This window comes from Aulostomus chinensis, chromosome 3 (assembly GCF_037954235.1).
Source record: "Aulostomus chinensis isolate RoL2024-O1b breed Wild chromosome 3, RoL_Achi_v1.0, whole genome shotgun sequence".
Lineage (NCBI taxonomy): Eukaryota > Metazoa > Chordata > Actinopteri > Syngnathiformes > Aulostomidae > Aulostomus > Aulostomus chinensis.
The window spans coordinates 15,805,223-15,829,704 of NC_141322.1; the positions used below are offsets into that span (position 1 = coordinate 15,805,223).

The 24,482-nt window shown below is 43.7% G+C and overlaps 1 protein-coding gene across 2 annotated transcripts in view; it reads right to left on the bottom strand.

Annotated features, from left to right (window-relative positions):
* Positions 1–24,482, bottom strand: part of foxp4 (forkhead box P4) — a 146,185-nt gene that overhangs the window by 55,449 nt on the left and 66,254 nt on the right. For both annotated transcript variants that reach the window (XM_086198949.1, XM_086198950.1), the window contains one exon: positions 8,534–8,716. In XM_086198949.1, coding sequence (XP_086055075.1) covers positions 8,534–8,716 — 183 coding nt within the window. The remainder of the gene's footprint in view (positions 1–8,533; positions 8,717–24,482) is intronic.

The window sequence follows — 24,482 nt, forward strand, 5'->3', positions numbered from 1 at the left end:
GTAATTTAGGTCTTAGTTGGTTGACCTCCAGAGTTTAAACCGCTCCTCCTGCCCAGTAAGACTAACCCGAAGAGGGGAGTCTGCGCAGGGCCAGACCATGATGAGGATAGCACTAGCCTGGCAACCAGGCCTCACATATGGAAACCGTTTAACTGTTATTATTAATAACCAAAAAAGAGAAAAAAAATCAAACTAATAACACATGCAAGACACTGCCAAGACTCGAGCTCAGGAGACAGAGGGAAAACACATACATACACAAACAGAGACTGTCTGTCATGTGTGCGCATGCATACACACACACCCACACACACACACACACACACACACACACACACGAAGACAAATGTACACACACAGACGCCTATTGGTTAAACAGAAAAACACGTTCCTAGTCAGTGGCCTGTAAAAGTATTCGCCGGGCTGCCTGCTTCGATGGAAATAAAACTCTTTCATGTTTTGCTTCAGAGGGTTTTTACACCTGGTTGCGGCTGAGGAGATGGAGGTGGACACACCCTCACAGCTGCCCTTACCACACACACACACACACACACACACACACACAAACACCGGAAGTGGTCTCAAGCTCAACAAAGACTGGCTGTTGTAAAAAAAAAACCAAAAAAAGTTAAACGTATGAACAAGCACAAAATCTTTAACTTCCCTAAACGAGAGGTAGTAGGGGGTGGGGTGTGATCCAAAAAGAGGAAGCCAGGGCCTGTGTACAATTATACATCTAGAGGATCGATCCAGCCACATGTGAATGAGAACATTTTTCTATTTAAAGATAATAGAAATACAATTTATTTGATATCTAACTTTTATTAGCAACCTTTTCCATTGGCATTTTCTCACCAAAACAAGTTATGACTGAAGTCTCAGAGAATGGGCAAGAAACAAATCAGTCAAGAGTTCCTGTTGGAAAAAGAAACAATGATAAACAAATGCCAACACAAGGTTAATAGCCAATTATATCTTTTTAATTCAAAGTTTTACTTTATGTTAACTCAAATGAAGCTTGCTTTTTTGTGTTATGATTCAGAGTTAGGAAAACTTAATTGCGGACAAAACAATCTGTCAGCCAGGTGACATAAGGTCCCTGTGCACTGTCCCGGAGATGAAGATGAAGAAAGCCGACGAGAAAGAGAGAGGATCTACATTCCTCTCCTCCTCTCCGTTGACTCTAATCTCTTCTTTAAAATTGCTCACACAAAGATCTGCTGCAGACTGGCTAATTGGCAACACTTTAGACCTCTGCAGCTATCGTGTGCGTGGTATGTACAGAATATGCGTGTGCTCATCCCAGCTCTCAACAGTTTCCAGGGTAACTACTTGCTGTGGAGCCTTATAAGTGTTGCACTTTTGATCTTAATTCTACCTTTTACTCTTTAAAAAAAAAAAAATCTAGAGTGCAGGAATGAGGGATTTTAAGAAAGAAGACTAGGGCCAAGAAGTGAGGACTCTATGTGACTTATGTGTGAGTGGCTGGTTGTTAATTAATGCTCCCTCCGAGCTGCTAATGAACTGTGATGCAGTGCATCATGTCAGTTACAGTCCATTATGGTCACTGCTTTTAGATATAGGAAGCGACAGGGAGTGACCAACAGGAACAAACACTCACCCTCACACACACACACACACACACACACACACAAACAGTGCCGCTAACTAGTACAAGTAATAATGTCATGCAGCTTTGCTCACTGACCTATGACCTCTTAAAAAGGCCTCTGTCGCCATGGCGACACCCTTCAAAGATTGAGTCAACAATCAACTTTTTTTTTTTTTTATTCAAAGAAAATCCTCCATGTCGGACCTCACTCATGGGTGTTATTTACCTGACAGCAGAGCTCAGGCCGGCCTGGTGTAAGTGCTTCCAAACACTCCCATGGCAACCAAACTCAACCTAACCCCTTCAGGTGCCCGGGGATATGTGTATAACTCAGTCTCCACAACAGAGACAGGACACACACACACACACACACACACACACACACACACACACACACACACACACACACACACACACCCTTCTTCGTCTGTTGGTATCTGTCGATTCTTGTCTCTGAGCCTCTTTGGCTGTTTGGGTCAACCAACCGTGACTATGTCCATCCTGGCTGATCCCGCCTGCTGAACCATGTCTACTGTCCGTCTACTCTTGATCCATAAAACTTGTAGCTGGACTTTAGATCCTGTGGCTGACAACGCAGAGTAAACCTGTCCTTTTTTTATTTTTGTCAGTAAATTAGGACATTTTGACTCAGTTCCAGATATTGACACTGTTGAGCCTCAAGAACATTTTACTGAAGACTAATTAGAGAAAAAGCACCTGAAGGTCACAGAAAAAGGAAATAAAAAGAGACGGAAATCGTCAGAAGTGAGAACTAAATTCAGCTCTTCAACTCTAACTCGGAGGAATCTCAATGGCCTGGCTGGAAAATGCAGTTAAAAAAATATTGGTAGCTCATAAATAAATCTCAGAATTAGGTCTGGATGTGTGAAAAAAAAAAGTCACTGAGGGAGGGGAGTCATGTGAAACACATTATGTGATGTGTGCGCGCGCAGGTTTTGTGTATGTCTGGAATGCGCAAATATAAAAAAAAGAGCGTACGTGATAAAGTGTGCACATGTATCAAATCCCCTTCAGAGCAGTTTAGAGAGAGGATGGATGTCTCAAATCTGAATATCCAGCAGGTAGCACCATGTAACAGCCCTCATCAATCAACACAAGCTGAATTATGTACAGTAGACAGAGAGATCGACATGGCAAAAAAAAAAAGGGAGTAAAAGTCAGAAGACAGATAAAAAGAGCTGCTGGTGCTTTTAAGACTCTTTGAGGAAGTTGGTGCTCTATAGGTCTCTTTGTATCACCGTGGTAACAGCAGTGGGTGTCCTGTGATGCTAGGCAACCTAACTTGCCCCTCCTCTGTCTCAGCATGACCTCTAGTGACCTGTGAACTATATTGACCTCAAACATAAAGAGGAAGGTCTGGCCCAGACCAAGGGAAAGCTTTTAGGAGGTGACAGCACTCAGAGAGAGGCCCGGGACTGATTTACTGGCCCGCACACACGACAGACGGACACATACGCGCACACACAGGGCAGGGGGTTACACTTGCAGAGAGGAAAATGCACACACAAAAGCAACAGGGGAGAAAAGCTGTCATGTAGATGCACAGCATAATGTGATTAAATGAAATCCCACTGCACTAAGAAATCAGAAAATGTTGTTTGAATATGTTTTTTTTTTCCCTTCCCCTCATCTCCCACTTCACGAGCCGCCCCTTCACCTCCATCTCCTCTCTATTCCTGACCTGAAAGTGAACTCTAGTGGAGAGCTGGAGGTCAAATGGGACATATCTGTCCCAGTGACCACCATTCACCTCTCATAATTTAACAAGTCCTCCTAGATGAAGCAGTATAATCACTCAAAACTTAACCCGCCTCCCTCTATACACGAGGAAGCAACCTGCATTATCCAAATCGCCCCGCATCTCTTATTATGTTAGCCAACGCGCCGTGCTCATTCAGCCGTCCACAAAGCAATGCGGCGTTCAAACCAAAAAAAATGTACACACAAAACAGTTATCTTTCATCAATGTTTGTGTATATCTGAGATCTATATCGGTTCCCCCTGATCTCCAATCATCACTGAGGCTCCTTAATTACACCCTTCATTAACTCACATCAGCCCTGCGCACGTGCGTAAACGCCTGCGTGTGTGTTCTTGTACATCTATCTCTCCGAGGACCCTTCAGACCTTGTGGGTGGGTGAGAGAGCGGATCGAGGGTTAAGACCTGGCTTTTAGGGGTAAGGAAGTAGTTGAGCTGGTTAAGGTGGCGATAAGGGGTTACGGAACAAATTACTTGAGGATGGAAGAACATGTGAGAAAACCAAAAAAAAGAAAGAAAGAAGGAAAAGGAGACTGTATAGATATTTGTGTGTGCAAGTGAAAGAACAAAAAGGAAAAAAAAAAAAGAGGAAACGACCTCAGAAAAAAAAACAGAACATGACAAATGGCAAAGGGGATCCAAACCAATTTCTAAAACTGCCTTTTTCTCAATGTTCCTTTTAAACCCTCTGGGAAGGGAGACCACCACTACAATCTGCCTCTCACTTTCTATTTGAACATACGAGTGAGTTAAGGCCAAGAGAGAGAGAGAGAGAGGGAGAAATAAGGAAAACCCCTCATTGGCTCCTTTAGCCAACTGATGAGTGGCACTCCTAACAGGAAACGGCACCTTTTTGTCACCATCTCTCTCTCTCTCTTTCCTCGCTGCTCTATTTTTCCGCTCTTTTCCCGTCATCACCAGCCGGTACTACTGTAGCTGCTGGAAAACCAGAAGCGATTAATTGATGGCAAGGGAAAAGGAGGAGACAGAAATGGATGAGAATAGCCGAGCGGGGCAGTGAAATCGTGCAGACTCAGATCTGAAAAAAAGGGGGGATGAGAGACCTAAAGAAAAGAACTGAGGACACCTGGTTCTCGTCAGTGCACCCTCCACCCAGAGCCACACACACACACACACACACACACACACACACACACACACACACACACACACACACACACACACACACACACAGCACTTTGAGGTTTGTTAGGATTTATCCTGCTTACATTTCTCCTTCGCTATGCATCATTTCATGTCTACACCCGTGCCCGGCACCTCAACAAAGTGCCATACACTCTCCACTGCACTCTCACTTTTCCAACTCTCCTTCCCCTCGCCCTATAACTCCACTCTTTGTTTTCGCTGCCTCCCCTCCTCTCGATGATGGGGCCGAACTGGTTTTTCGCCCCCTCTTCCCTTTCTTCCCTCTCTCCTGCTCTGTTCTTTCTGGGGAGGCAGACAGGCCACATTCCACAGGGAGGCCCAGGCGCCCTTTTCTGACACGTCTCAGTGCTACACCCCTCCCTCATCCCTCTATTTCTCCTCTCCAGCCCACCAATGCCCTCAACACCACCCCCCACTCCACCCCACCCCACCCCTGTTCTTTTTGGCCCCTCCTTTTTTACCTTCGTTCCCTCTGGCTGCATGTCCCATCTCCTCAATCCCCCCCCTCTTATCTAATGCTCTTCTCCCTTTGGCAGCTGTCAATCAATCAATCTATGTATCAAATATCTATAAATCAAAAGAGGAAGGAAAAAGAAGGAAAAAAAAGGGAAGGAAAGAGAGGAAGATGGAGACAGTGAGACAGAGAGAGGCCAGACGAGGGGTTTGACAGCAGGAGATGGCTGTGATTTCTCTCAGGTTCCCAAGGGGCCCAAGGAAAAAACGGCTTTGTGTTCTGACAACACCGCGCTGTCAGGAGTTCGGTGTGTGTGTGTGTGTGAATGTGCGTGTGTGTGTCTTTTCTGCTCCAACGCACACAAGCAAGGTCTTTAGGCACCAACACTAGTCTGGCCCTACACCTTCAGGTGAGACACCCAAGCATGGAGAGAAAAAACAAAACAAAACAAAACCGGAAGAGGAGGTAAAAAAGCCAAGACTTTCAGGGTGAAGCAGGAGAGCACATTTCTTCCACGCTGTTGTCAGCACACAGGCTGTCCACACAAAGCTGCACGCATTTTCACAAGAAAAACACCACGACGTCAAAACTCATTCGGTGTAATGTAACAAGGGACCATTGTAGAAATATATCTCCAATTTTCAAGAGTCAAACCTTCATAAGTTAACCTGACCAGTCAAGAAACATTTACACAAAAGCTGAATAATATACTGGTGTGTTTCACCGCAAAAGGAAAAAAAATCTGTTCTGTATTGTTTAAAGGTGACACACCACCCAAAAAAAAAGTTTTCTTTTTTCTCCCATATTTGTATTCGTCAAGGTCTTGAATTTCAAATGAATGAATGTAGATGCATACCAGGACTTTTTTTTTTTTAAAGGCGTAAAAATTGAGTGCAAGAGTGAGATAAATGAAGGGTATAAAGAAAAAAAATCAGTTTGCTGCCATATCAGAGCAGCCACTCAACAATGTTCACTGGCACAGAACTCCCATCATTCCCAGCAGGTGAGGGAGTATGAGGACGAGCCACCAAAAACTAGTACTACTGAGTAGAGCTGACGCGCGCACACACACACACACACACACACACACACACACACACACACACACACACACACACACGATAAATCCCAAGCTACTGATACAGATACGTATTTTCTGTGATTGTAGATGACATATATGACTCCCAAAAAAACCCACAGCAATCTATCATGTACTTTGTGATCAAAAAAAGCTACAAAAAAAAGTTGAGAAATGTTTACACATGCAATAAAAACTACATGTGTCACTGCTAAAATGTACAATAAAACAGCGACTGACTAGGTTACGTTTCCCTCTACGGGAAGGACACACCTCTCAAATGTTTTCAATCTGTCCAAACTGAGTTCAAGCACTAAATAGGGAATTACTACAATAAATTACTGTGTATTTAGTACTACATATGTAGATGTAACAGTTTTTGTGAAGCGGGCTCAGGATCTGGAGGAAAGGTTGTGCTTGTCTTTCATGGTCCACAGCGGACTGAAGGAAAAAGAAGTTCAGTGACTGAGAGGAAGAGAAAGAGATGGAAAAGAGAGAGGGAGGTATGTTTGTGGTTGGTAACCCGCTCAAGAGAGGAAATACCAGCGTGCGCACACACACACACACACACACACACACACACACACACACACACACACACAGGTGCAAAAACATAGAGAGCAGAGACCCGTTTGAGAGAATAAAGACTTGCTTTGTATGAGCTACAGGTTTGGTGTTTATGTATGTGCATTTGTGCATAGCTGTGTATGTGTGTGTGAGTGTGTGTGTGTGAGAGAGAGAGAGAGAGAAACAGAGAGAGAGAGAGAGAGACAGACAGACAGAGACAGAGAGAGAGAGTGTGTGTGTGTCCTCGGCTGAAGGTTGCTGAGGAAGCAGGGTGAGGATGCAGTCAGGGGAAGGAGGGGAGGGGGATAGCAGGACAGGAGTAAAGGGCCTTGAGTGTTTTTCATTCACCTAAGGTTCAATCATTATAATTACGGGGTGGGGGGGGTGGGGGGTGGGGGGGGGGGGTAATTTTAGTAGCAGGGAGGAAACCCTGATTTCCCCCCCTGGGTTTACTCAACTAGAAGCTCAGCTGGTGACAGTGAGCCCAGAACTCAAAATGACCCCATGATGAGAGGACACAACCCTTGCGTGGAATTATAAGAACTGGCTACAAACTTAGACACACGATACATTGATGGAGGAGTATAAAACTATCAAATAAGTAAATGTATCTGTCTCCCATTTTTCTGTCTTCATCAAGTGAAGCAAACGCCACATCAATGACTTTCCATCATTTAATAACAACACTCAGCGGACATTCTTGCATAGTTATAGACAAATGAGCTCTCGGGATGAAAACACATTTTAAAATACTCAGTCTCAGTCTGTGTGTGTGTGTGTGTGTGTGTGTGTGTGTGTGTGTGTGCATGTGTGTGTGTGTGTGTGTGCATGTGTGCGTGTGTGTGTGTGCGTGTGTGTGTGTGTGTGTGCATGTGTGCGTGTGTGTGTGTGTGTGTGAGAGAGAGACAGAGGTGGGGGGGGAGAGATGTCTGAGGTCCTTTAGAGAGTAATCAGAAAAGAGTAATGTGAATGTTTTTTGAGAAGGGATGAGAAATAAAATGTAGCATTTCATCCAAAAAGTTACGGGAAGTTTGGAAATTCCATTTGACGCAGTGGCCTGTCGGTGTGTGTGTGTGTGTGTGTGTGTGTGTGTGTGTGTGTGTGTGTGTGTGTGTGTGTGTGTGTATTGTGTGGAAGGGAGACTGACGCAAAGGAGGCTAGATAAATAGCATAGTTGGAGGCACTACATGCTGATGTGTCACACATACACAAACACTACTTCATGGATCAGGGAGAAAATAAAACAGATACACACAGAGTTGTGACACACACACACACACACACACACACTCCTTACACATCAGAGTGGGTGTTTGCATGGCGATGGTAGAATGTCTGGCTAACAACAGAAGAAAATGGCTTCTCTCATCTACTGTGGGAAGAAGATAACATCAGGTATGTCCTCTATTTATTTCTCTGGCTGTAACAAGTATTAATATAGCAGTGGGGAACTCACAGCGACTCCGGTGAACTTTGTCCCACTGCAATTAGTTGGCACATTCAAACCACTGGTAATTAAAGCACAGACGAGCCAGCCTGGTAGGTTTTTTCATCTTTCGCACACGCATGGCTGAAAATTGCCTAGCTGACGACATGTTGTCACATCTGTACATTATGTAATGGTCTGGTGTGTACATGCTGTTCTAGACAACGTACTGCACTCTCAGGAGTTGCACAAGCTGCAGGTCGGCAGGTATGAGCTACCAAACAAGTCTCAGAAGCACAAGTATACAGGTATAAGCAAAACGCATGTGCACAGGAGCACACAGTGACCTGAGGGAGTGCAGGTATTTTCCATATATCCACACACACACACACACACACACACACACACACACACACCTACATACATAAGTACACACATAAACACACACCTTTTGCTGTTGCATGAGCATAAAGTGGACAGGGCTGATCTCCCCGTTTGTGTCTCCATTTGACCCGCCCTCTCTACCACCCCCTCCTCCGTCTGATTGGCTGGTGAGGCTGCTGACTCCGTTCTGGCTGGACGGCGTCGTTCGAATGGTCTCAGAGGCTGATTCCACCATCATCACTGGCACCTGAGAGGAAAGAGAGATGGGTAGAGGAGGGGTGGGTGACAGTGGGAAGGTGGGGGGGGGGGGCACAAAAAGTGAACAAAAGTGACCTGGGCAGTTGGAGCGAAAGCCTGCACCCGCGTGAGAGAACAAACAAGGCTGGATGTAAGCACATGCAGAGATAGAGATGTGGATTGTATGGTGTGTTTGTATATGTGTGGTTTCAGAAAGGGCTTTTGGTCATGAACACACACACACACACACACACACACACGAAAACATGCCAAAGTGGCCACAAAGCAACACCTAAAGCAGAAGACTTTTTCTCTGCATGTAGATGTGTCTAGGAGCGTACGCATGGATTAGGATCAGACACACAGCAAATCTAAACTGACAAGGCTGTTAATACTCTGCTATATAGTTAAATAAAACACACATTTCCCCAATAATCAGAGGTGGCATGTGTGCGCTGTGTGTAAGCCATGAGCAGGTTGGTCTTTGAGAAAGTTCTGTTTGATGCACCTTCATAGGGCCTCTCTAATTAGAGCATGTTCCCTCCACAAAACCAGACAAAACGCGCCGTTCCTGGATGTGTTGTTGTTTTTGAGAAACAACGCCTCACAAACACACAGGCACATTTGCCATCGTTAGGAGCCCGAGCGTGGGAGAGAGATAGACAGACAGAGAGAGAAGGAGAAACACACAAACGGGTACAGAACACACACAAGGCGGCTTATACAAAACAAAACAAACCTTCATACAAGCACGCAGGCTGTGAACTCCTAATGACAAGCTCAATCTCGTCTTTCTGCCTCATCCAGTTTTAGAAATTAACACATATATACACACACAAGCGCATAGTTTCAGATGGAAACTTCTATTGCCTTTATTTCAGCAACCTGGAGTGGGTACACAAAACGCCATCGAGACATTCTACCTGCCATCTCAGTGGGACTGTGTATGTGTGTGTGTGTGTGTGTGTGTGTGTGTGTGTGTGTGTGTGGTTTTCAGAGGAACATAACGCATACTGTCTGTGAAAACAATAAAAGATATTTCATGAGAGAATCTAACTTTTCTTTTTCCTCTGAGGCAAAAGCAGGTGAACCAGTATATGTGTGTGTGTATCCATTTTTTTTTATCTGAAACTCTGACAGCAGGTGAGGGTGTGAGGGAGCACTAATGGTTGTGTTAATGGAATGTAGCCAGATGTTCTCTGAGGGACAGGGACCTGAGCATGCTTGTGTGTGGGATACAAGTGTGTGCAAGTGGAAGAGCTGGCAGGTGTGCTAGTTAAAGGGTCAGGACACTCCCCCCCCCCCCCCAAAAAAAAAAATCACTCACTCACTTAAACCTGGTGCTAATTTATGTTGCAGTTGTTTGTTCATGTGTCCCATTTGCGAAGAAAAGCCCTTGTTTTTTTTTTTTAAAGCAGCTTTTCTCTGAACTGATAGCAAACAGAGTAAGAAAGAAACATTTTTTAAGGGGAAAGAGTTCACTTTATACTTTTTTGTGGAGATCTTTTTTTGGGGGGGGGATGGTTGGTGGGTTGGTGGGTGGGTGGGTAGGTGGGGGGGACTTTTCAATTTGGGTTAAATTAATCTTTTAAAGCACACGGCCAGATCTCACCAGTTCAAGACATTCTCTCTAATACGCCGCCGAGCCCATTTGAAAAACCACAAATCACGCTGCAGTATTTTTCCTCCCCATTGACTCTCCCCTGTCTCCCTCCTGGCACCCATCCACCTGCGAGGTTAAGACTGAGAAGTAGGAGCGTTATTGTGACATTTAAAGCTAGTCACTTAATCTCCAACCTCACTCCTCTCCCCGACACACTCTCTTTCTCTCCCTCTCTTCATCCTCCCTCCTTCCAACTCCTCAGTTCAGACCACTGCTAGGTCAAACTACTCCCTGAGGTAATATTATGAAGCAAGGCATAGTGCGGAGTTATCAACAGATTCGAGCGCACAGTCCACTGACTTTGCACTGTAGTAGAAACTCCTCACATCATCACATGTCTCACTAAGCATGAATCACTGGCCTGCTATCTAGCCCACACTGTGCTGTAATGTACTGTACGCCCATCTGCTTCTAACGCTTCCTCATTGACCTTATTAGCAATGAGGGGAAGAGAGATATCTAGACAGACAGAGCGATAGAGCTTGCAGGTGGACAAGGACCTAATGGGAAAATGAGGAGTGTGTAAAGATGTGAGCGCGTGCCCCCCCCCCCCCCACACCCCACACACACACTCTTTCACACTGTGGTATGCTCGTCTAAAGGGTGTGTACTCTGTCATATCCTGTAATGGGTGTATATAAGCTGGTGTAATGGAGGTCGGGAAAAAGGCAGGGGCATAAATCTACCCTGAAGTCTCTGATTAGGCTTATGATACACACACACGCACACGCACACGCACACGCACACGCACACGCACACACACACACACACACACACACACACACACAGCTTCAAGTTTAAGTGTTTCTGGCAGCGAAGAGGAGTTGCCCGTGCAAAGGCCTGCCTCAACCAGCTACTCACTCTTTCTGTGTCTCTTTTTCTCCCTTCTCTCCATCTCTTTACATGCTCAGACCCCCTCCAGCTGAACCCCTGACCTGAGAGTGTGTGCGGAGAGACATTCCCACTACCCCGAGGGGACAGAACGAGGGAGGGGAGGAGCACAGATCAGAGAGATAAAAAACGAGTTTGGAGGAGTAGGAAATAAAAGGCCTCCTTTGCTGTTTAATTGGGATGGAGAAGAGACGAGGGGAAAAATGGGACTCAACATGTTTCTGATGACTCCGGTGTGTGTTTGTCTTAAAAGCTGACACCTACCTTTGTACTGTAATGGATTAGCTCACAGCAAACGTTATGTGTTTATGTGTGTATCTGGTGTGATTGATGAGTGGAAGGAGATGGGACGAGCCCTGTTTCAGCATGTTGCTCGCTCAGAAGTTCCCGAAAATATTGCGCTAATAATAATGAGCTCTTCCTCCACTCCTTCCCACTGCTCTGGGAGTGGAGAGTTCAAACAACCCTGAGACTGATGCCCAGTGAGCTGGCTCACCGCCGCTGACTCTCAAGCTTTGTTGGAGGGATTGGCTCTGTCAGATTCCTCCTGGTCACTGCTCGTCAGAACTCTCACGGCGGACCAGGTTTAGCTTTTTTTTTTTTCCTTTTAAGTTTTTTTTTTCCCTTTATCGTGTCTGTATTTGTTTGTGTGTGTGAGAAAGATGTGTGTATTTATGTGTGCATCTCTGTTTACAGCAGCTTAGTGAGATAATAAGTCTTTATCATGTTATGCCTCATGTGGGAATATTTCCAGCAGTCCCAGAACGCCTGTTCTGTTTCCTCCGCCTTGCATCAGCTCGCAGGAACGCTGCTTATTAGGCAAAGAACTGAGGGAATAAGTGTGGGAGGGAGAGAAGGAGGGAGGAGGAGAAGGAGGGGGGAGGTAAGGGAGAAAAAAAAGGTCTGTACCAGTATCTACACTTCATCTATATCTACTTTCATCTGACTCTTGAATTATCTGTCTTTCTCCTGCTCTCTGCTTGCTATTTTTCTCCCTCTGGTTACGCCTGGTAACTAGTGGCAGGTTCAACCCTGGAAAACATTAAAGTTCTAACCCTGAAATAGAATCCACATAGGTTCTTTCTATGATCTTTGATAGTTCAATCAATATTTCTGAGCAAGAGAGGCACTATTGCGGAGACAGAAATCTGAGGAACTGGAGCTCTTACCTGTTTTGTAATCAGGAAACAGAATTTGGAGGAACCGCTGTTGACAATGAGTAGCAGTGTGTGGATTCATATAATATTTGGTTTAGCCTTAAGGGGGTTTATTTCATTCTAATTGACTGTCGTGTACAAAAAAAATTATATATATATATATATATATATATATATATATATATATATATATTAAAAAAAAAGCCACACACACACGTGAGTTAAACCAGCCCGGTTGCTGTCACTGTGTCCACAAAATGTCCAATCTAATGTCAGCGAAGCCGTTTCAGAATTTCTATCAGAATGATAGCAAAAAAAAAAGAGATCTTTGCATTTCTATGCTTTGACAGGGACATGAGAGCTAACGTACACAGACAGGTCATAATTTAGTTAACATTTACACACCCATACTCACACACTTGCTGGCAAAGTTTCTTCGACTAAATAAACTGTGACAATGCCCCTGAGGGGATCTGCTTTAACCCCAAACCCAAGAGCAAACCCAACGATCAGGTCTGGGCTCTTATGTCTCCATTAATCACTCCTCAAGGTTTGTACATACATGAGAGATGCTACTAGAAAAAAAAAAAGAAAAAAGCATGCTAAAACGGCGTGCTAAAAATGTCTCTGAGAAGCCACAGTCCTTTTTTTTGTTGTTTTTAACTTGTGTGTCAACAGGAAACAGAAATAAGAAAGCACAGTTTGTAATGTGCCAATACAGCAAAACAAGGGGTGCACACACAATCATAGTTTAGGGAGAGTTTCGTAACATATCCTGCTACTTAAACACCTTCCTATTTACCCGTCTAGGGTAGCAGATATTTAACTGTTTAACTGACGAGGCTGCCATACCGAGTCAAGACCTGACATGCCAAAGAGCTGCATCCTAAATGTAATTAAACTGAATTAGTGTCAGAGAGTTTGTGCAACTTCTAGCAAATCTGCAGTGTGGCAATTTGACACGTTTTACTTCCTCCACAGACCAAAATTTACAACTGCAATCACTGTGTATTTAGTTTAATATCAATGCAATTTCAAAAGCTGTGTGGTCCAAGTTTTAAAGCAGACATTTAGTAGATGACTAACAGCTAGATAGCCTCACTTGGTATGTAAGCTATAAACAGTTGCTTTAAGTCTTCTTCTCTATGCTGCTTCTATAAGACTGTCAGACAAAAAAAAAAGACAGAGGAAGAGGGATAAAAGGGATATCTGCGTGGCATTTCTGCGCTGACGTGTAGTAGCTTCAATAAAAGAGAATGAGGTCAGAGGAGAGCAATAATACACACTTTCTCTCTCTCTCTCTGTCTCCCTTTCACTCACATACACACACACACACACATACACAAACATTCTCCACAAATTCTTTTTCCATCATTTCCCTGTCCAACTTTAGTTTGCTTCCTCAGCAGCTGGCCATGGCTACACGCAAGCCAAATTTGCAGCAGGAGACCAGAGCGAAGCAGCCAGGTAGTCTTCAATACAACAGCTAAAGCTAGCAGCTAACAGCACTGCTCCAGGCTATGCTGGCGGCCTGCCAGTGCTAACAGGTTGGCTAACAGCAAAGGGCTAATGCTCGATGTCTGCGGTTGCCCTGGCCCTGCTCCAGTGCTAACAGGTGAACTCCATTATCCCACAGACAGATAGTCAGTCAGATGTGGGCCAATATCTACTACGGGTTGGCTGGATGGCTTCAGAGAGGAGCCAGTGGCACTGGCCTTTAGGTTGACCTCCAGGGTGCAATGCAGCTGGCTAATGAAGAAGCCAGTGCAGTTGTCTGGGAGGGAAGAGAAGCAGAAAGAGGCTCTGACGGCAGATGACGAGCGAATCCCTCGTCATATAAACACCGGGAGCTCTACACTTCTGCAGGACTGTATAAGCATGTAAATAAATGTTTGTGTGTGCCTCTCTGTTTACCTGCTATACAGTATCTATTCAATCCTCTGGCTGTTTGTGTGCACGTGCAAGTGTGAATTGTGTGTCTTTCTGCCCGCCTGCAGTTTTCTGAAGACAAAGTCTCTGTTTACAGAGCCCATAAAGATTAGCCTCCCTTGGTCAGGTGGGTTCTGGAGCCATAGGTAAACACACAGCACATTCCGCACCGATGAGATCGCTCCATATGTGTGTATGACCGGGGCAAACATACACTCCTCGACCCTTCCTTTTTAGAGCGCAGTAAGTGATTTACCAGCTTGCAGACTGCTGTCGGTTCAAAATACTGGAGACAGACACAAAGGTACGCACACACACGTACCGTACACACAAATATTTATAGAGGGAGTGGACTTCATGCGCACCTCATTTATCTGAGCCTGAAATCACGGGTTGGACATTCCTAGAGGTAAAGCTTGCGCGTGTGCATGTTCGCATGTGCCAGTTGGAAATCATCCTGTGATCATGTGGATGAGAAGGGAAAAAAACTCAGCGTTTGGCCTTCATCTCTCCCCCTCTGTCCTGAGAGGAAAGAGTTGAGGTCTGGCGGTGACAGTCCACACGGCTAATACTCGGAGGTGAAGAGGGGAAGTAGAAGAATGGAGGGCAGGAGAAAGGCAGCGTGCCTTTATTTGGATTTGAAACCAGCCACGTAATTAGCAGCTCTGTCCTACGAGAGCTCTTTATTAGAATGACCTTCACCAGCAGACAGGAGGAAGAGGAGACATTTTGAGAGAAAAGCTGTCAGTGGGGAAATGACAGGAAGTTGAACTAATAAACTGAGACAGGAGCATATTGTGAATTTCTTTTTGTTTTTGTGACGTTCATGTACGAAGAATTCACAATAATTCGACTCTAAGGCATGTGTGTCCATCAAGAATACACAAACCTGTACTTGTAACTCTCCATAAAAATGGACTGTCCTTTCATTCAAATTTATGAAAAGAAAGGTATTAATATCTTCCAACTTCACGAGATTGATAACCAACTAACCAACTTGTTCAAGTACACTGAGTGGAAAGGATAAATTATGGAAAGAACAAAAAGAAGAATTACATTTTCCAAAATGGCACTGTCTTTTTTTTTTCTTTTTTTTTTGCCTTTAGGTGAGACATAATTTGTGATAAAAATTTGCATTGCAAGATGATGCGAATAGATTTAATATTACCTGGGAAAATGGGCAATGGTGGCTCACAATAATTAAGTGTTACAATGGATTTAAAACATAGTGTATATAAATAAATAAATATCAAAGTGGACATGATATAATATTATACGCTGGCTTTCAAGTCGGGCACTTTGCATTTCCTAGTTAATTAATAGATTGGATCAGAGCAGGTTTAATCAAATATAATTGAATAAGTCCACAGTAAAAATAGGCCAGACTTTAAAGGAGACATGCAGAGAAAATGATAGCATGTCCACTTTTCAAATTAATTGAATTTCAGTACTTTTGAACTTGGTCCAAGCTGTTACAGAGGTAATTAATTCACATATCCAAAAGTGCTAAAACAAGATGATATCCCTGAGCATTCAACATGCACACATACACCCACACTAACAGGGCTTTTTTTTTTCGGTTTAAAAAAAAAAAGAAAAGCGAAATAAAAATCAACACTGTTGCACACTAATGTTAATCTCTAATGTATTCCATGTAATTGTTAGTTTTCTGTTCTTCTCCCCTTTTTCTCTCTTACTTTTGTCTTACATGCCACAACTAAAATATTAATAATTTCTCAGGCGGTTCTCATTGTATTAAAAAATGTCTTCTTTATAATTTATCACAGAAAGAAAAATCTTTGTTATAGTGACAAGCATGCTAATTAATAGAAGTAGAAGGAACATTGAGAGAAGTCATACTAATTTGGAGCATGCTAATATTAATAGAATAATTTATGGCGCAGTATAAATAAATTAATAGAGTAATTCGTTTGAAAAAGGGATGCCTTCAATTCAATTTAGGAGAAAAGAGCTAAAAAAAAAAAAAAGTCTGCCCCTCGGACAGGGACATTAATAACAGTGCTCGATCACCAGAACAGAAAAGGAAGAGACAAACTAAACATGCACTGTTCACTTTTAAAACACATCAATATTTCAGTTCGCTAATGAAAATTAGATGAGCAACACTTGTATTTCCTGCCTTGTTATTTTCAGTTGCTGTTTAAGGACTTTTTTTTCTTTTTTTGGGGGGGACTGGTAAATTTGTGCAGAATCTGCAAAAGACATTTAGGTTTTTGTTTTTTTTTCCCCTTTTCTTTCATTTAAATGAGATGTAAACTAACAGCTGTGTGCCAGCAAGAAAAGTAGATGGAGTTAAAGTAACAAAAATAGAAGAGAGAGAAGGGGAGAGAGGGGGAGAGGGAGAGGGAGAGGGAGAGGGAGAGGAGAGAGAGAGAGAGAGAGAGAGAGAGAGAGAGAGAGAGAGAGAGAGAGAGAGAGAGAGAGAGAAGTGGACTAGGTCATTACCATCCTTATTACTCCTCATTAAAATACACCCATCACAAAGACATTCTGCTAGATGTGTGTGTGTATGTATATATATATATATATATATATATATATATATATATATATATATGTGTGTGTGTGTGTGTGTGTAGGTGTGTGTGCCCAAGCATGTGCATGGTTCTGGTGTTTCTGATGTGCACATGTGCGTCCGTATCCAAAAGTGACAAAAAAGAACAATATAATTGGAGAAATGTACGCAGTAATAATAGGTATTCAGAAAATGATAATTCATATTAAACAGGGTGCACAAAGTCAGCCTCATTTGCATGTTTTAGATTATATGCATTTCAAAAGTAATTTCCGCAGGGCATATGAATGACATTAATTCCCGGGCGGGTTCTGCTATAGACCTCAAACTATCAAACACTCAAACATTTAACAGATGAAAAAAAAAAAAAAAGAGGGAGCTGGTGCCTTGGCAAGGGGAGATTTCAAGGTTAAAGTATTTGAATTTGAATTTTCAAACTTCTGTCTTGGTTTGTTTAAAGTTGCTCAACAGCTAGACAAAGACTTGCATTAATTTAGATTTTTTTTTTTTTTTACATTTTCTTACTCAGCTATACATGTGCACATGTGTTTTCCTGTACCAGTCCGAGAAAGACACCTCTCCTCCTAATTCGCCACCATTTCCTCAGCAAGTACGCCTGAATTGGTCTGACTCATTTTGTGAGTCATGTGCTTGTGTCACTCCAGACTGGGAGAATGCAAGCAAGAAAAGAAAGGACAGGGCTCCAGTCGCCCACATTAATTGACCCTAAAGGATAGAAGAGGAGGAGTTGTGGGGGGGGAGAAGGAAAAGTGATGAAAAGGATGAGAAAAAGGATGTGGTGAGGGAGGGGATGTGGACAACGGGAAGAGCGAGGAGAGGGAGACAGAGGGTTCCCTCTCCTCGTCTGTTCATGCCGAGAGGAAGACCCTAGGGCAGGAAACAGGCTGGATGAATGTGTGATTCCAGTGGAAAACTCTGGATGCCATGGACAACATTCCTCTCTTATTAGGGAATCTGGTCTACAGCCATATTATAGCACCTGACTCATTACTGAGTGTGTGTGTCTCTGTGTGTCTACCCGACACACGGAGACACACACCATCAAGATGTTCCCCACCTGTTATTCTCTGCTAAGTTTTGGCGTACAGTCTTAGCGCGAGAGCGAGAGAGAGAGAGAGAGAGAGAGAGGAAGAGAGAGAGAGAGAGCGAGAGCGAGAGAGGAGGAAGATAACAAGGATATAGAAGAGGAAAGCCTGGCATGTCTGCGCCTTGTTTGTGGTTTGTCTTCATCTGTAAACAGACCTGCTTCTCCGAGAATGTGAGCGTGTAATTATCCCAAACAGTTGTGCTTTGGAGTGTTCGACGTCTGTTGTTGTACAAACATAACAACCACAAAACACACTTGACTGGAGATGGATAGCTTCAATGAATACACACACATACACACACACACACACACACACACACACACACACAGACACTCATCCCTGTCAATGTGTAGTAATCACAGATTTAAGAAAACACACTGACTGTCCTTTTTCTCCTTCTCCTGTCCCCTGGACACCTTTTTTTGTGTCAGTGATTTTTTAAGCACTCTCAATGATGTGCAGTATTTTGTGTAAGCAGACATCAGAGAGTGAAGGAGGAGGGTGGAGGGTGGCTGAGCATATCTAGGGGCAATAAAAGTGGGCTAATTGGAGCCTGGGAAACATGTTTGTTTTCTCGCTTTTTCTTTTTACCCCTCCTTTCTTTTCTTTTTTTTTCCCAGCCAGTCACAGCAGATCTGTTCATCTGAGAAGGACGAGAGGAGAAAGCAAAGAGGATTAGATTCTGTAAGACACAAATCGTTAAGAGCACACACGCACGCACGTAACTGTGCTCATGCAGGCACATACACGGACAGCTTAAACATGCCTTGAGGCAGCCGTGGGGTGTATGTATTGAAGATCTGTCTGTCTTTACCAAATGACCAACAGGGTGCAGGGCTCTCCGCTGGTCCACTCTACCTTATCGACACGCTGACGCTCGGCCTATTCAACAGCAAAGAGCTCTCCTACGGCTGCAACTCCACACTGGATCAATGTTATGAGCAATGCAGACAAACTGCTGCTAAACAGACTGGCCCCTGTGTCGAAGTCCCACCACTGTACCAGCTCCCCCAGGCTCAGATCGTTCCACTAATGGAGGTCTCCACCGGGGCCCCCAAGGGCCTCTAACCACCAAACAGGCCCCTGAGGACTCTCTCCCTCGTCTCTCTTCAATCTCTCTCACTATCCTCCTGCTAGGCCTCCATTGTGTCTCCATCCACACGGCCGTATTGACCTCTGCCTCTTTAATCAGGACCGCTGATGTGTGTGTGTGTGTGTGTGTGTGTGTAACAGTGACTGTAAAAGTCTAACTTCACACACACCTCACTCACTGGGATCCCTCCCCACATGACTCCTGATTAATCACCCTCCTCAACCAAGCATTTGTCTTTTCTAATAAACGGTGAAAATAGCAAGAGGTGAAGAAGGCAAGGTGGAAAGAACCTGCATATATGTGTCGCTTCCGATTTGTTTTCTTTTTTTTTTGAACGGCAAATTGATTTCTACTGTTACTGGAAGCTCTCTGGGCTCGACTGCATGGCCTGTCTGCCTCTGGCCCTGCCTGCCAAGACCAGCTCTGGGCTTTATGGTCCGGCTCTGGGGAGAACTTTAAAGGCTCTCAACTCACAAGTCATTTCAATGATACAATACTGCTTTTGTCCTAACCACCTTTGTTGTTTTCTTTCTGTCTACTGCCTCTCACTCTCTTTTCTTTTCTTCTCATTCCCAAATCTCTTTTTCATGAGTTGCAAAAGTCTTTTTTCCCTCTTGTCTGTACCTGTTTGTTTGGAGAAAAGGTAAGACTTGTAGCTTCATGACAAGGAAAAAAGGTGCTACAGGACACACACACATACACATACATATAAACACACGCGCTAACACACACATACATAGTGAAAGCCTCCAGCTGACATTGAAGGCTTGCTGGGGGGTGAGGCTGGTTGAAGAGCAGGCTAGAGTTTCACTGTGGTGGCTGGGCGGTGCGCTGTGGTTCGGATCTTCCTGGGTTCTGGTAGGACTGAGGTTTTTCTGCAGGGACCTCCAGTGAGCTAGGCAGCAGGCCTGAGCTAAACTAAGGCCAATGCCAGGAATAGTCCTCAATGCAGAAGGCAGGACTAATGGTGTGTTTGTAAGGGCGAACCCAAACAAACAACCTGCAGTTTGATTTGAAGGACTGAGGGAAGCTCAGGCCAGATGCTGTTGAATACACAGTGTGTAGGTACAGAGACGTACGCTGAAATAAACTTGTGGCAAAAGAAGGGCACCATGTACATCTGGACTAAAGTCATAGCATCAACCTCAGTCCACCCCACACACACACACACACAGACACACACACATCTTATGCGGCCTTGCTGTCTGGTACGTGTGTGTGTGTTTGTGACTGTGTGTGCGGCTCATTCTAGCCAAGGTTCCACATTTCTCTCTATATTCACACTAATGAGAGAAAACGGACAGAAAATCTCTTCCATAATTACTCCCCAAGGAGCAAGGTTTCAACATGGCCATGGTGCATAAACAAATACCACCACCACCCCCCACCTTACACACGCACGCACGCGTGCACACGCACACACACACACACACACACACACACACACACACACACACACACACACACACACACACACACACACAGAAAACACAGTACGATGACATATTAGAAATATCATGAAATGTGCTCAGCTGTTTAAAAGTGTGTGTACGGGTGCAGAGTGAAAGAGGCAATAATTGCGATAATAATAGCGTATCGTTTTTTGGATGAATTTTGTGTGTGTGTCTGTGTGTGTGTACATGTGTAATAAACAAACATTTAGACTATTCACCTTCCTATTAGACCCTTTTTAACTTCGACTACACGGAGTGGTTGAACTCGGTCCAATCTGTTGGAGTGATAAATTTAAATGGAGCTTTGCCATGAAAATTCTAGATGTGTTAATGTGTGTGTAGTCTTGTTTTGCTATATTTGTGGGGTCTGAAATGCTTTGCACGGGCGAAAAGTTGGACCCCACAACTTTAAATGGTTGTTTGAGGGTTAAGAGTTGTGATGGTTATAAATGAACGAATGTCAACGATGGGCCCCCAAGAACATCTGGTCTGTGTGCATGCATGCGCTCGCGTGTGTGTGTGTGTGTGTAAGTGTGTGTGCGTGCGTGCGTGTGTGTCATTATGAGAATAGGAGACCCGGAGATAAGGGAGCATACATAAGGTCAATGTTATTATGAAATTGCTGTCTTTGTCACACACTGATTCTTCTACATTTAATAGCTTCTTTAATTCACCCAATGGTAGCCTGCAGCACCTTTAAAGAGCTACAATAGTCTTGTTCAACACACACACGCACGTGCGTGCGTGCGCACACACACACTCTTATTTAAGAACCTGCGCACACTCAGATGAAGAAAACAGAGATATACGACAAAGTCAGGCAATCATTTTGTCTGCCTGTGACTGAATAGTTGGGAGAGGAGTCTTTGAGGTGCACATACACACACACGCACACACACACTCCCTGCCCAGTGTTTGTGGTGGCGGAGCACATCTGGTAACATCTGGATGTATTTTAGAAGTGTTTACATTTCCAAAATGCTGAAAAACTACACAGAAAGAGAGAATGAAGGAGAAGCAGAATTTTTGAAAAATACTGCAGGTGCCAGAAGAGTATTAAAGAAAGTAGCAAGTCCAAAAAGAGGATTGTTTAAAACGATCACAGTAGAGTTGGTTCACACACACATACCGCGCACACACACACACACACACGCACACATGCACGCACATATGCACGTAACAGTTGGCCTATTGCAGTTATTGCCATAATCCAAGTCCAAATGACATCTGGTGCACTAATTGGCAGACTGCAGATTCTCTGCTCAAGTTTTGTCCCATCAAGCTTCCCTTACTGTAAAACAGACTTGGTGCATAAGCTTCGTTACGCGTCGTGTCCTTACAGCTTACCAGCTGACAACCACTCTTACGCACTCACCGCCACACACGTACACACACACACACACACACAAAACACAGCAATTTCCGCCCAACACATACACCCACACACACTCAAACAAAACAGCTGCATTTCCATTTTTCTTCCCCTAAATGACGAAAACACAAAAACAGTTGGACTTCATTCAGTCTAATCAAAGCTGACATGGAGTACAGCTCTGTGAGATGACGTCAACGATGAGGAGAAACAAACACACACGCACACACACACACACACACACACACACACACAGACGAGCACAGACTATTGGGTTTCAGTTACTGGGTGTAATTTACCGCTGTAAGATGAAACCAGTTAGAGTAACCAGAGTGATCCCTGCTATATAGAAAAACATGCACACTAAGGTTGGATGAAATACACACACGCATACACTCAAAGCATGATAAAAATGAGCATTTTGCTGTTGTGTTTCAGATGGGAAAAAGCTGTCTGTATCTGAGATGTAACAAAATGTACATGAATTAAAGCAGAGGGAGTATTTGAATGTTGTCCCACCCCAAGTGTCCTTGGGATCACTCTAATCCACTCAGGTATTCCACTTTCCCATGGCCCACACTAACCTCAGCGCACACACTCACAGGGGAGATTATTAAAGCCACCTCGTGGCACACGGAGGTTTCTGATGGATTTAACATCAGGAATGATTGTTAAGTTTTAGGACTAAAAAGACTTGGAGTGACTCCTGAGAAAAACGCTGCTCCAGCCAGACACACGGATCACATGACAACCGGGCTGCAGCTGCAGGGACCCCTGGGAAAACGGCACAGTGCCATCTCTCAGATCACACAAACTCAGGAGCCAAACGGTAATGACGCCACGCAGCTATATCATATTTAGAGATGAATATACCATTTACATGCACAGAAGGCTGAAGCAGATTTTGCTGTGAATGTGTGCATCGCAGTCAAGTGGTTAAAAAAAAAGTTAATCACCGTGAAATAAATTAAACCTATTAAGAGGAACGTATGCTCAAGGTGACAGAAGAAATTAATTTGGCTCAACTATTGAGACCCATACCTCCACCCCGCTATAGGATTTCTACCAAACTAATTATCACGCTCCACTTTCAGAAATAATAAGGAAAGTACTTAATAGGTTAGGATTCACCCCTGCATTCATATGTCCATTTAACATCCCGCTTTCATGCCCACACACTCCTGCCTTAATGCAATTTCACATTCCTGATATAAAATAGTGGAAGGAATTATATTTCATGTGGTGTCAGGATTAGAATATACAAGCAGCGTTATTAAAATACTGTAAGGTTTCTTGCCTCTCTGAGTGGCTGAAGCAGAGGTAAAGATGTTAAATAATGTTTTTGTCACAGTTTAGCGACAATGGAAGAATTACAATGGAAGCACAGATCTCTGATTAATCTCCTCTCGCTGTATATTAATTTTCTTCCCTCTCTGCTTTATGCTGGTTGGGATTTTAATTTTTAAACAGCTATGAAAAGATCTCCTAAGCCAGCAACAGAAGTCTGTTTATTTAGTCAGCCATTTGCTCCAATTATAACAACATCCAAGTGCAACTATTGTTTCACTTCCAACATTCTTTAAAATTAATTTCAGCTTTTTGTGTTTTTCCCCCCTGCGTACACACCACTGCATTTGCATTTTGGAGCCTCAGGCTATGGAGAAAGTGTGAAGTCAAAATGCAGGTTAGGCCAGTTTTGTTCATGATTAGTGCAATAAAAGTTAAGCATAAAATAAATAAATAAAGAGATAGAACAAGCCCTTAAGACTGCGGTTTATGTTTTATTATGTTTTTCATCACTTCTTTTTCAAAGACTTTAATGCAGTTAATTTAATCAGGCATTGTTGAAGATCCTCCAGTGAACTACAGCTCTTGTTCCTCTCCTCTCTGACTCACTGTGCAACATTTCATTGCCGTGTGAAAGCTGAGAGTCATTGAGAGACCTGGTGACGACTGACAATAGCACACGTATTCCCAGCACCAGCACAAACATAAACTTCAAGTTGAGGCATCAGCTGTCAGAATCATCAAAAATAAATAAGAATTAAGAAGTAGGGAGAGGCTGCTACGTGCAGTGGTTTTCTATTAAACTCTGGTGGAGGCGAGGGGGAGGGGGGGAGAGGAGTTCACATTATCTAAGAGAATTCCAATTAACACTCTCCCCCTCAGTAATTAGCTACTAAAATAGCAAGTGAACAAACCCAAAATCCCAACCCTGACACCACCGCGCTGCCTAATTAATTCTCCAATCAGGGGCATCTGATGCAGGAGAGACAATGCAGACAGACTGGACAGAATAAACCACTGTATTCTATCATATTTCTCAGATTTGTGTGTGAAAATGCACTTAATTTGTTGAAAAATATTATGAGGCATACATATACGAACTAAATGAAGGAGCCGAATGAGTCGACTAAGCTGAAGAAAATTTAAAGAATGAGGAAGGGAAAGCTGGAGCAAAGACAAAGTCTGAAAATCTAATATCTTTTAGCCGCATGCGTGTGCACATATTTGTGCGTGCGTGCATGTGTGTGTGTGGGTGCGTGTGCGCGTGTGTGTGTCACTCATTTGC